The sequence below is a fragment of the Dipteris shenzhenensis genome, chromosome 19 (genome assembly GCF_047967505.1).
Source record: "Dipteris shenzhenensis isolate YYH24624 ecotype China chromosome 19, Dip_SZ_1.0, whole genome shotgun sequence".
NCBI classification, from domain to species: Eukaryota; Viridiplantae; Streptophyta; class Polypodiopsida; order Gleicheniales; family Dipteridaceae; genus Dipteris; species Dipteris shenzhenensis.
Genome location: NC_141614.1, coordinates 36,893,003 through 36,905,053, shown reverse-complemented (window position 1 = coordinate 36,905,053; position 12,051 = coordinate 36,893,003). Strand labels below are relative to the sequence as shown.

General features: G+C 42.0%; 1 protein-coding gene across 4 annotated transcripts in view; it reads left to right on the top strand.

Annotated features, from left to right (window-relative positions):
* ALA2 (aminophospholipid ATPase 2) overlaps positions 1–11,789 on the top strand; it is a 127,508-nt gene extending 115,719 nt beyond the window's left edge. For all 4 annotated transcript variants that reach the window (XM_087390376.1, XM_087390379.1, XM_087390375.1 and 1 more), the window contains 3 exons: positions 10,149–10,276; positions 10,410–10,560; positions 10,673–11,789. In XM_087390376.1, coding sequence (XP_087246502.1) covers positions 10,149–10,276; positions 10,410–10,560; positions 10,673–10,993 — 600 coding nt within the window. In that variant the 3' untranslated portion in view covers positions 10,994–11,789. The remainder of the gene's footprint in view (positions 1–10,148; positions 10,277–10,409; positions 10,561–10,672) is intronic.
* Positions 11,790–12,051: the final 262 nt, after the last annotated feature.

The window sequence follows — 12,051 nt, the reverse complement described above, 5'->3', positions numbered from 1 at the left end:
GAAAGCCCAAGGTTGATCTCCTTGCATAAACTGCAACATCATTTTTCCTCTGTGAGCAAGTAAATGCATTTGAATATTGCGAATGTTCAGACCCCCGTGCATCTTTGGAGAACAGAGACGATGCATAGAGAGTAATCTGAGACTTTTCTTGCCATTTTTTGCACACCAGAAAATTTTCATGATAGCTGACATAAAGGAATTCAGCTCTGCCTTAGTGAACATAATGAGAGGTAGATAAAATTGTATGTATGCTATCAAAATGGATTGTGCGATTCGCAAACGAACATGCAGTGGCCAAGTTGCAAGCTTCCAATATTCAAGTTTTGCCCTCAACTTTGTCAACACCCAATCAGTTTGTTGGGAACGGGTGAGTTCCCAACCTAGAGGATAGCCAAGATGTCGAATAAATTGAGAAGCGGGGACAATTTTCCCAGGCCACAGAAGACTGTGCCATTCCTGTTCATGCAACGGTAACAATTTTGATTTCTGAAAATTTACCCAAAGGCCAGCAGCCAATCCATATGTAGAAAGAGCCTGCATAATCATGGACAGATCAGTCCAAGTATTTTTTGGGGTAAAGAATGAATCATCAGCATATGCCTGAGCGATCATGCTGTGACTGCCAGCAATCTCCAAACCATGCAATTGGTCAGTGTCCAAAAGGTGGTCCAGATATTGAAGCATTGGATGAGTGGCTATGGCAAAAAGTAAAGCACTTAGGGGACATCCTTGCCTAACAGAACAACCAAGAGTCCAGGATGTATAAATATCCCCTGAAAGTATGCAGGCAGCTTTACTATCTTGATATAACGAAGTGATGACTTGCTGCATTTTTGTGCCAAATCCCAATGCCTGCATAGTCGATGAAATAAAATCCCACTTAACAGTATCAAAGGCTTTGGCAATATCAACTTGCAATAATAAAACATCCTGTTGCGTGTATTTGGCATATACAATTCCAACATAGGCATTAGCAATGTTATCTGTGATATGCCTACACGGGACAAAACCATATTGAGCAGGATGCAACCCATCATGTAAAAACCCTTTTAGCCGATCGACAATCATTTTTGTAGTGACTTTGTAAATGACTGGCATGAGGGTGATAGGTCTCCAGTCTGCCAAAGATTCACAAATTTGTTTTTTTGGAAGGAGTTTAACGAGACCTCTCTTCCATGTGTCTTGACATTTTCTGATTTTGCCATGCAGCATTCACCATATGTAGCAATGTATGCTTCAAAAGAGGCCAATATTCTAGAAAAAACTCAACTGTAAGACCATCCCATCCTGGAGATTTCCATTTGCCGCAAGATTTGATTGCATCTAGCAGTTCTCTCTGAGTAAAAGGTTCCTCCAATTCCAAAGCTTGAGTAGTGGAAATAATGGGAGAAACATGCTGCAACAGTAAATTTCTTGCAATCAAAGCTTGCTGTGAGGGAGGAACTGTAGAACCAAATTGTTGAGAGAAATGATGCACACAAACAGAAGCAAGCTCTGACCGCGAGGTGGTCCATGATCCATCAGGCATAAGCACCCTGGAAATTTCTGTTTTTAATCTCCTCTGATACAAGCTTTTGAAAAATTCTTTGGAAGAGCAGCCTTTATTTGTAAAGGCTCTTTGTCTGGCTCTAGTCTCCCATTTAGCCAGTTTTCTGTGATCATTGAGTTTAAGACAATGTCTGGCCTGGCATAGTGTTGTTTGCTCATGCAGGGACAACGAACTAAGATGGCTGAGTTCAGTGAGATCCTGACAAGTGAGTTTAGCCTGAGCAATACTTTCCCTCAGAGTCTTCATGTAGGACTTGCCATAAACTCTTATCACAACTTGCATTTTGGAAACAAAAGAATCCTAGGCATCATCAATATGAATATGGCTGCGAGAAGACAGAGAATGAGATGCTTCAGTAACCATGGCCTTGAAAGCATCATGTTGCAAGTAGTTATTGTTCACGATCAGATGTCGCCTTTGTGGCAATCTATCATCTGGCATATCATGAAAGGATAACCGCAACCATAGAGGTGCATGATCAGAATGCACAAAGGCATAGTCAATCCACATTTTGCATGTAAAATCCCCATTTTGTTGCGGAGCTATACTATACCATCGATCCAGACGTGCCTGATAAGAAGAAAGAGCATTATGTTGGAATGTGTATCCAGGTGACAAAGGCTGCAATTCCTTCCAAAGGTCCACCAAATCCAGATGCATCAGTAATTGAGACCATGCATGCCTTTCAGGGATTAACATATGAGTATGTCTGGAGGTATTGTCACCCTGTTGAGGAGCATTATTGAAATCCCCACATATAAAGGCATGATATCTCCATGGATATTGTTGCATGGCATCCCAAATTTTAGTTCTTTCTCTAGAGGATTGAGGTGCATAAACAGAGGCAAATTCAAACACCTCTCCTCGAATAATGCATTGAAGAACAAGCCATCTGCCTTTGTTGTCATTTAGGGCAATAATGGGTCGAAGCTCATGTTTGATCAAAATGACCACCCCTGAGAAAGATTACTCTCTAGCATAGAAAATGTCATAGCCACAGTAGTGTCCTATCTTTCCGGCATAGACATGTTGGTTGTGTTCTTTTAATGCCACTATGTCAGGCTGAAATCTATTGATGTACAGCCACACTGTTTTTCATTTCCTACTGTCACACATCCCCTGGACATTGAGTATAAAGCATTTGATATGAGCAGTAATATTTACAGATATGTATAGCAATATAATAACTATGTACAACAGCAAATTTCATGATGTCAGCCTTGCATTTCTATCTCAGGGTCAATGCTTCTCCCCTGAGAAGAAATATCCACCTGAGGAGTAGACAACAAAGCAGTAACCTCTTCTTCAGGGAAGAGTGTTCAGCTAGCTGTCACTGCAGCCCATGTGATCCCAATTCCTGTATTGACCTCTAGGGTGTTTCCACTAGAAGACGCACCATTCCAAGTGCGAGGGGGGGAAAGTCTTCTAGCAGAAATAACTTTTCTTGGACTTTGCCATCCATCGGTTGGAGGTTTCTGTCCTTTTGCCGAGGGTTGAATAGCATGAGGGGAATGTGAAGAAACATTCCCATTTGAAACCACTGGAGCATTGCCTTTATCCTGAATTCCAGCAAACTGTCTACTACCTTTGTTTTTATTTGCAATAGTAGTAGGAGCATCTTTAGTGGGCATTTGAACCGGCAAAGCAATAGGAGGCATTTTATGCTAATTCATTGGACACTGTGGAGCCATGTGTCCAAATTTTTTGCAGTCAAAACAAGCCCCTACAAATAGTCCCCATTTCAGTTTGTAAAAGGCACTTCCCATGTCCACATTATTCACCGTGACTGAATAAAAGTCAGGTGTGGGATTATCAGTATCCCAAAGAATGCAAAATCGATTTGAGTTGCCATTAGGCCGTGGTGGGCAGACCACTTTGCCTAAAGAAGCTGCAATTTTAGGCAAGAGTGATGCCATGCATTGTGGGAAGTCTACAACTTCAACCCAGACCGGGCATCTGTGTCAGATTAAAGCCTGATAATCCCTTGTGGGAGACCATGGCAATACATGCACCATTTGCTGTCCAAAAAAAAGAGGCGAATGTTCCAAAAGCATTTGTCTGTGTAGCTCATCCACCATAATAACCTCAAAAAAACCCCTGGCTGCATAGTGCACTTTGCGAACAAACGAGCTAGCTAGTGTGCGAGTCAACCAGTTACCTATGTCTGCAGCAGGTGGCATCCGGCCTGGAAAAAATAAAATGACTGCATCTTTAGCATATTCTCTGACAGGATCCACAATTTCATCTACTTCAACCATGAGGTCAACTGATGGAACTGAGTCTTTCCACTCTTTCCTTGTGTCTGCAGATCCTTCATGCATGACATCATAGACCAGTTGGGCCTCAAGAGTATCATGTATTGGGTCATGCTGACCCTCAGTCTGCTTTTGCTTCTTGCAGTGAACCGAACGTTCCTTTTGAAATGTCTTTTCATAGGAATATTCAGCCATAGCTTTGTAAAAAGTGGAACTCAGAAAGGAGGTACCTGTAAAGTGGTATTGGAGGAAAGAAACCAGTCCCAAAAAAAGCCCACAGGAAACCCACAGAGAAGAGAAAAAGAGTATACGTGTAAAGAGAAAGAAGGGAACGAGGGATGTAGAGGTCGAGATAGGATAGAAAACAGTTTTGTAGAGGAAGAAGAGAGAAAAAACCAGTAAAAAATCCCAGATGAACTATATTTCAGAGGAAAATGGAAGATTTTGGCCATGGGAAAGATGTAGCAGACCCAGAGACTGAAGAGGGGAGAAACGGGAGCGAAGGCCTTCAAGATCAGTGCGCAGCTGTAGTCCGGAGGCAGAACCCTGCGTGGAAAACAGTCCAGAAACCAGATATGATGTGGGAGCAGCAGACTGCTACAGACGAAATGGTCTGTACAGGCCGTACAGCTGTACGGAAGCTGTACGGAAGTCTGATAGGCTGTACGGCAGCTGATGACTGCTCCAAAAGGCCAATTTCAGGGCGTTGATGCAGCGCAGCAGGGTGCTGATGTTCACGGGCTGGTTGCGGGGGGCTTTGGACCTTATCTGCAAGGTGTCTCCACTCCTCTCTACTCTCTCTCTCACACACTCTCCTCTCTCACACACACTACACACACACACCAGGGCACACGCACGCGCGCGCGCACACACACACACACACACACTCTTTTTTAAAAGTAAAATCCAGTGCAGTGTATTTATATTCTCATAAATTTACAAGATGGGAAGTCACCAAAATGGAGAGTATCCCAAAGATCAGAAACATAGAAAGAAAAGCTCTATGCAAGAAGCATGTATATCACCCTCATGGCAGGCATCATATAAGGATTGCCGCAATGAGGCTCGGAAAGATTCATATGACTTGTGAACATGCCGACCCAAGTATACCAAATTATGCTCACTCCAGATTGTCCAAAGGGCCCAATATCTCACCCATGAGAGAAATAGTAAGTATTGAGACAAAGACCTCATAAATCTGCCAAATAACCAAAAGTGTTTCCCAAATATGTGACTCGGGAAATGGAGCCGAAGATGATCTGAAATTCTCCGAAGGAGGTTCCTAGAACCCGGGCAGTGCCAAAGCAAATGAGGGACAGTCTCTGAAGGAGCCTGACATTGTAAACATGTGGATGGTGCAAAGTGACGTTTGGCAAGTGTGATTCCCACTGACAATGTGCCTGTCATGCATCTCCAAAGAAAAAGTCTTTGTTTCAAAGGCATTTTACACTTCCATAATATCTGGAGATTCTTCCGCCACCATGAGAGGGGCTTCCTGATATGCCACAGAGTATTAGCATATTGCTGAATCCATGGAGCAGGCTGAAGAAGCCTGTAGGCTTTGATGGAGGTCGAGGCAGGCAGAGGAACCGGACGAGAGCATGTAGCAGAGGGTTGCAATTGCCAATCCATAAGCCTGTCTGTGCCAGCCATAGGAGGAACAGGTAGAAAAGGAAGTAACAAATCAGCAATTTTTTTCCATATCGACCTATGATGCATTCCCAATGCATAGGAAGCAGTGGCCTGAGGAAAAGATAAGACATAGCCGTGATCATCTACCACATCATTGATGTATCTAATTCCCAATTTCATGAGATTATATGCCCGAACAGGTTCGTGTAAGGCAAGTGGAATATCAAAGATGGCACTCCAATGAATACTTTCTTTCCTCATTGAGTTTGTCCTCGAGCGATTATCGGGAGCCCATTTGACCTTAGAAAGTACTTGTTTCCAATCAAGTATCCGAGCAGTAGAGAAAGGACAGCCAGGTATCTTCCCTACAAATCTCCCAATGATCAGTAGTCCAATGGCCATAAGCAGATGTCCTCATGTTGACACATGGATGCTATCATACAAGTCCATGGCTATTGTTGACGGAAAAAAGTATGGAGCATAGTCGCCCTCCTTGCAAGTACATGATATCTTATATTGAGAACATTAAGTCCACCATGCATCCTAGGAGAGCACACCATTTCCATCTTCATTAGTCTCAATGCTTTCACAGCAGTTTTTGTCCTCCATAACAGCTCCATAGCTTGAGACATAAAGGCTGAAATATCTTTGGAGGACCAATGTAGCAAAGGCAAAAAGAACTGAACATAGGACATTACAATGGACTGTACTATTCTAAGCCTGACATGAAGTGGCCAAGTAGAGATTTTCCAATATTCCAGTTTATGTTGAAGTCTTTGGAAGATCCATTTTAACTGTTGCTTCCTGGTGATATGCCATCCTATAGGATATCCCAAATGCCTGACTACATCTTTGGAATGCACTACCTGACCTGGCCAAAGAATAGAATGCCAGTCACATTGTTTCAGGGGAAGCAATTTAGATTTGTCAAAATTGACTTGCAATCCCGCTGCTAATCCATACAATGATAGTGTGGTCATAAGCATGTGAACTTCCCGAGGAGAATTCTGTGGCATAAAGAAGGAATCATCAGCATATGCTTGTGCCAAAAAAGATGCAGCCCCAGGGATTTTAAGACCAGTCATCTGTCTTGTGTTTGTAAGATGATCAAGATACATCAAGAGGGGATGGGTCGCAATGGCATAGAAGAGAGCACTAAGAGGGCAGCCCTGTCTAATTGATCTAGCCAACGTCCACGACCGAGATAGATGACCCCCAAGAATGCACTGAGAAGTAGAGCCAGAATAAAGCCAATAAATTGCATTTGCTATCTTGGGACCAAAGCCCAACTTTGTCATGATTTGAGAGATAAAATCCTATTGAACAATGTCAAATGCCTTAGCAATATTTACGTGCAATATGAGCACATCTTGATGCGAGTACTTAGCATATTCAATTGTAGTCAATGCATTGGAGATATTGTCATGGATTTGTCTTCGCGGCACAAACCCATACTGATGAGAATGAAGGCCCGCATTCAGTATCCCGTGAAGCCTATACACAATCATTTTAGCAATGAGTTTGTAAACTACAAGCATCAAAGTAATAGGCCTCCAATCTGACATATGGTCACACAGATGTTTTTTGGGCACAAGTTTGATTATGCCATGCTTCCAAAGGTGCGGCAAGTGATTTTCTTGCCAGGCAACATTGATCATTTGCAAAAGGACATCTTTCAAATCATCCCAAAAAGAAATATAAAATTCCACCCTAAGGCCATCCCAGCCAGGGGACTTGTATTCGCTGGGGTGGGACAATGCATTATCAAGTTCTGTGTCAGTAAAAGGTCTCTCCAATGTAAGTACATCATCCATTTTCACTATCTCAGAAACATATTGAAGAAATTCAGTCCTCGCATCAGTCATTTGATTTGATGGGGAACCACGAGCAGAGAACAATTTCTGAAAATAATTTTGGCATTCATCTTGGAGATCAGAGAAAGAGTGCGTCCAAGAGCCATCTAGCTTCCTTACCCTTAGACATGAGTTTTTCTTTCGAGTAGCATGCAGGCCCTGGAAGAAGGCTTTTGATGAGCAGCCCTTATCCATGAGAGGCTTCATTCTTGCTCTAATCTGCCATTTGTGCAATTTCCTCTGATCATTATCAGTCAGTTTGATCCGAGCATGTGAAAGGGAATCATTTTCTGATTCAGAGAGAGGCCTTAAATGTGAAAATTCAGTCAATTGTTGTGCTGTCCTTTTTGCCCATTTAACCTCATTCCTCCATTTAGTCATATGCCAGTTTCCATACTCCCTAATGACATTCTGTATACGAGAGACAAAACTGTCCCAAGCATAATCCATGTCCTCCTGGGCATGCAAAAGCAAGGGATGAATTGCAAGTCTGATCATTTGCTGGAAATATTGATGTCGGAGATAAGCCTGATTAACATGCAGTAATCTACTGGAAAGAGGTGGCAAATCATCCAGTGGCATACCAAGTTGCAGATTTATCCATAATGGGGCATGATCTGACAAGCCCAATGAGAAATCTATGAGGAGACGAGGGCTAAAATCTGCATATTGTTGTGGGTAAAATAAATACCATCTGTCAAGTCTTGCCCAGTATGTAGTAAATGCATTATGATGAAAAATATATCCAGGCACTGACCCTTGGAGAAGCAGCCATAAATCTTCAGCCTGCACAGAAAGAAGCATGCTATCCCATTTCTGCCTTTCCGATGATAGCATATGAGATCTTGAAGTGGTGTTATCTCTCGGCAGAGGGGAATTATTAAAATCTCCACAGATAAATGCATTAGATCTCCATGGATATTTTTCAAAGAATCCCATAAAGAAACCCTCATGGCAGAGGTCTGGGAGGCATAGACTGATGCAAACTCAAGAATATCACCATTGACATTACATTGTATGACCGTCCATCTGCCACTGCTGTCATTGAAGGCTAACTGAGGCTCCAGCTCATGTCTAACCATTATGCATACACCTGAGTAGGTAGTGGTACCAGCATAATATATATCATAGCCGCCAAAGTAATCATGATGACCAGCCTTAGAGTGTTGATTATGCTCTTGCAAACAAACAATATCTGGCTGCATTTTATGTACATAATTCCAGAAAAGCCTCCACTTTGAGACATTGCAGAGGCTCTGTACATTGTATGTAAAGCACTTGAGTGTTTGATGCATGAAAGAGATATATACAGAAAAGTATAAGGATGAAACAAGATATCAGAGAGGCAAAGCCTCTGCCTGCATGGACTGCATGCCTTCATGATCCGTGAAAGATATAGCATTCTCCCCTTCTTCAGAATCACATATGGGGATGCCCTTCTTCAAAACCCCCACCTAATTTTGAAGGACAGGAGCTGAAGTGGAAGCCTGTCCTGGTGAGGGAGAAGAAGCATCCCATTGACGAGATTGAAAGGGGTGTTGCTTTAATACAACCACCTTCTTAGGCTGTTGAAAACCATCCCGATCTGTTCCCACAGATTCCTTCATCTTCTCTTTTTCTTTTTCTTTTCCTTTTCCAGCAAGTGATTGCACCTGATTGATTGGTTTGGCATTCTTTGCTCCATTACACACACACACACACACACACACACACACACACACAGAGGCAATGCTTGCATCACCTTTGGGCACATGAGGCAATGCTTGCCAAACAAATTTAATATTAGATTATACCCTGGTGAAGCTAGCTGCTATGCATGTATTATTCTAGGAGCCCTGTTGCAACAAACTGGATCGCTTTCTTTGCAAGGCTACAAATTTTCATGTTTCAAGGGTCATCGGATCAGTGGGATACTGGGTGTTTTGGTTTATTTGCCTTCTGCTTTTCTGGACCACATAAATATCTGCACGACATCTGCTGATTTGGAGCAAACTGGATGGTTTCCTTGTTCCTTCCAGTACGTATTGCCACTCTCCATTGGAGTCAGTCAATTTATCCAAAAGATTTATCGATATACACAGTTTGAGATTCGTTTCCATCTCGGTTGGGAGGAAAGGCCCCTTCAGTTGCTCCATGAAGGGTCGGTGCCAAGTAACCTCAGTATACATATATATTGCAGGTGGAATGAGTGCGCACATGTGCGTGCAAGCACATTGCACTCTCATGCACATGGGTGCCTACAGGTGCGTGCATGTGGGCATGTGCAGCATGGAGCTCAGGGGAGGCTATGGGACAGAGTGGAAAAGGGGCAGCAGGCATTGCTCTCGTTATCTGATTGATATTACTCTGGATCTGTGGATAGCCTATGCTTGAGTCTTTTGGTCTTGCTCTTCTTCTAGGGCTCCTTCGTTATTTTCTTCCTTCTGTATAAGTACTGAATACCTGCATATGGTTCTATTCAGTTTTGTATACATTTTAATAATTATCTGGTGTCTTATTTTCTCACAAAATGAAAGTTTTATATTTGGAGTCATTCTGTTGCACAAAAAACTTATATTATCAAGCTTTCTTATATTTGGTGGATTTGCTAAGCCTGATGCATATCCTGTTGGTAAGCTTTTGCAGGATGTATTGTACACATCATGATTATAGAAAAGGTTGTGTGCCTATGTGCTCTTGTTGGGTTAAGATTGCCCATTTTTCAGTGTAGAAAGACAGATTCAACTGAGTTATGTATAACACATTGTAATGTCGAACTGGGCAAATGAATATCCATTAATGTAATAACCTTCTGTGCCTTGAACAGCAATTAGATCTTATTACTAATGCGACAGATTCGTATTACTTCATTTATGGCAGGCAGCGGTTGTGTTTCTTGTGACAACGAACGTCTACAAAAATGGAAGTAGTAACTTGGAGGAACTGTCCATGGTAGCTTTCTCTGGGTGCATATGCTTGCAAGCGTTTGCTGTTGCTCTTGAAACCAAGTGAGTTTGTCACTCATAGAATACTTATTCTTTACTTTGTAAAACATCATTTCTGTATCTGTTGGTCATTGTCACCCGTATGATTGTGATCAAGGGCCAGGCCTCTCAGTTTTTCCTTTATTCAATATTGCAGCTCCTTCACTGCACTACAGCATATTGCAATATGGGGAAATCTTCTGGCATTCTTTGTTCTAAACCTCGCTGCTAGTCTGGTGTCATGGAGTGGGATATATACTATTATGTTTCGATTGTGCAGAGAACCTGTGTATTGGCTTTCCATGCTGGTGAGAAATTTGAAACGTATTCTACTATTTTTATTTAGGAATATGAGGTCCTGTTCTTGGAGGTCATACCTACCATTTCTCTGATATAAATAAAATTGTGCTTGTTTTTCAGCTTATTGTTATTGCAGGTATGGGGCCTTTGCTAGCTCTCAAGTACTTCCGCTTCACTTATCGACCAAATGCAATTAATGTACTGCAGCATTTGGAACGTTCTGAACCATCTTCATGTTTGAGATGCTCTTCTGATGATGGATATGCAGTGGGCATCAACAATGAGGGCATACCTATGAATCTTACCAGCGTGAAAACAGATCAAAATTCAATGTATCAGCCTTTACTAACCGATAAAGCATGCAATGTCAGGATAGACCTGACTGCATGCTCCTCCCTTGGGGTATCATCAGCTAACAACCCCCGCACAAAAAATACTTAGAAGCTGAATCATGAAAATGTATAGTTAAATCAAGTTGTACCACTATAAATTGAAGGTGATGCGGAGATAAGATCCACTCCAGATCACCATGTCAGAGTCCATACCCATCACAAGAAAGAAAAGAGAAGAAAGGTGTATAGGGAAGGTTTTCTCTCATTCTGCAAAATCAAGGCTACAAAGAGTTCAACCACAAATCAGCCAAGGCTGTATCTGGGAGGATAGGAAATAAACAGAGTGAATGTGGAAGAAAGATCCTTTTGAGATCACCATGTCAGAGTCCACACCCATCAGAAGAAATCTGAAAGAAAAAAGGTATAGTAGGAAGGTCATGTCCTAAGACAACTTAAAATCAGCTTGGGCTGTATCTGGGAGGATAGAGGATTTTGTTTTGCATCACTTGCTGAACCTTTTTGGCCGTTTTGTCAGAAATAAAGCTCTGTAATGACCATCAATCATTAAGTATAGCCTTGTTAATGTCTAGGGGCAGATCTTTTTGAGACTTTTTGAAATTACGACAGTTGGAAAGAGGAGGCGGATGCTGGAAAGTGTATCGTTCACCCTTGTGTTGATGAGAGTCTTTTAGATTTTCCCTTGTCAGCTATGTGTGAATCTTTTCCCTAGTTAGCAATGTGTGCCAAAATAATGCGTTCTCACAAGAGATTCACTTTTGAAGGGAGCTTTCCATGCCTTTATTTTCTTGTATACGCTCAAGTTCACATTACATGCTGTCAATGCTTGTGAACAATCTTGGGGCCATGGCCTCCACATGCCGAGTTATCTTTACAAGTGGTTGGTGCAATGATAGTCTCATCAATCACATGGGATCCTTTTGGAACAATCATATCTATTACTATGATTTGCTAAAGTTAAAGTAAATGCATCAATAACTTTTACTTAAGATGATAGGTAGATCCTCCACCTTCTAGATTGGATTGGGTCTCACGTATTCTCATGTCTCAACCATTTTTGGCTCCCCTAAGTGTTGCATATACAATAATTGGCAGTCCTTGTTCCATGTTCCACATTGGCTCTGAATAGTATACAAAAGTTGAAAGATC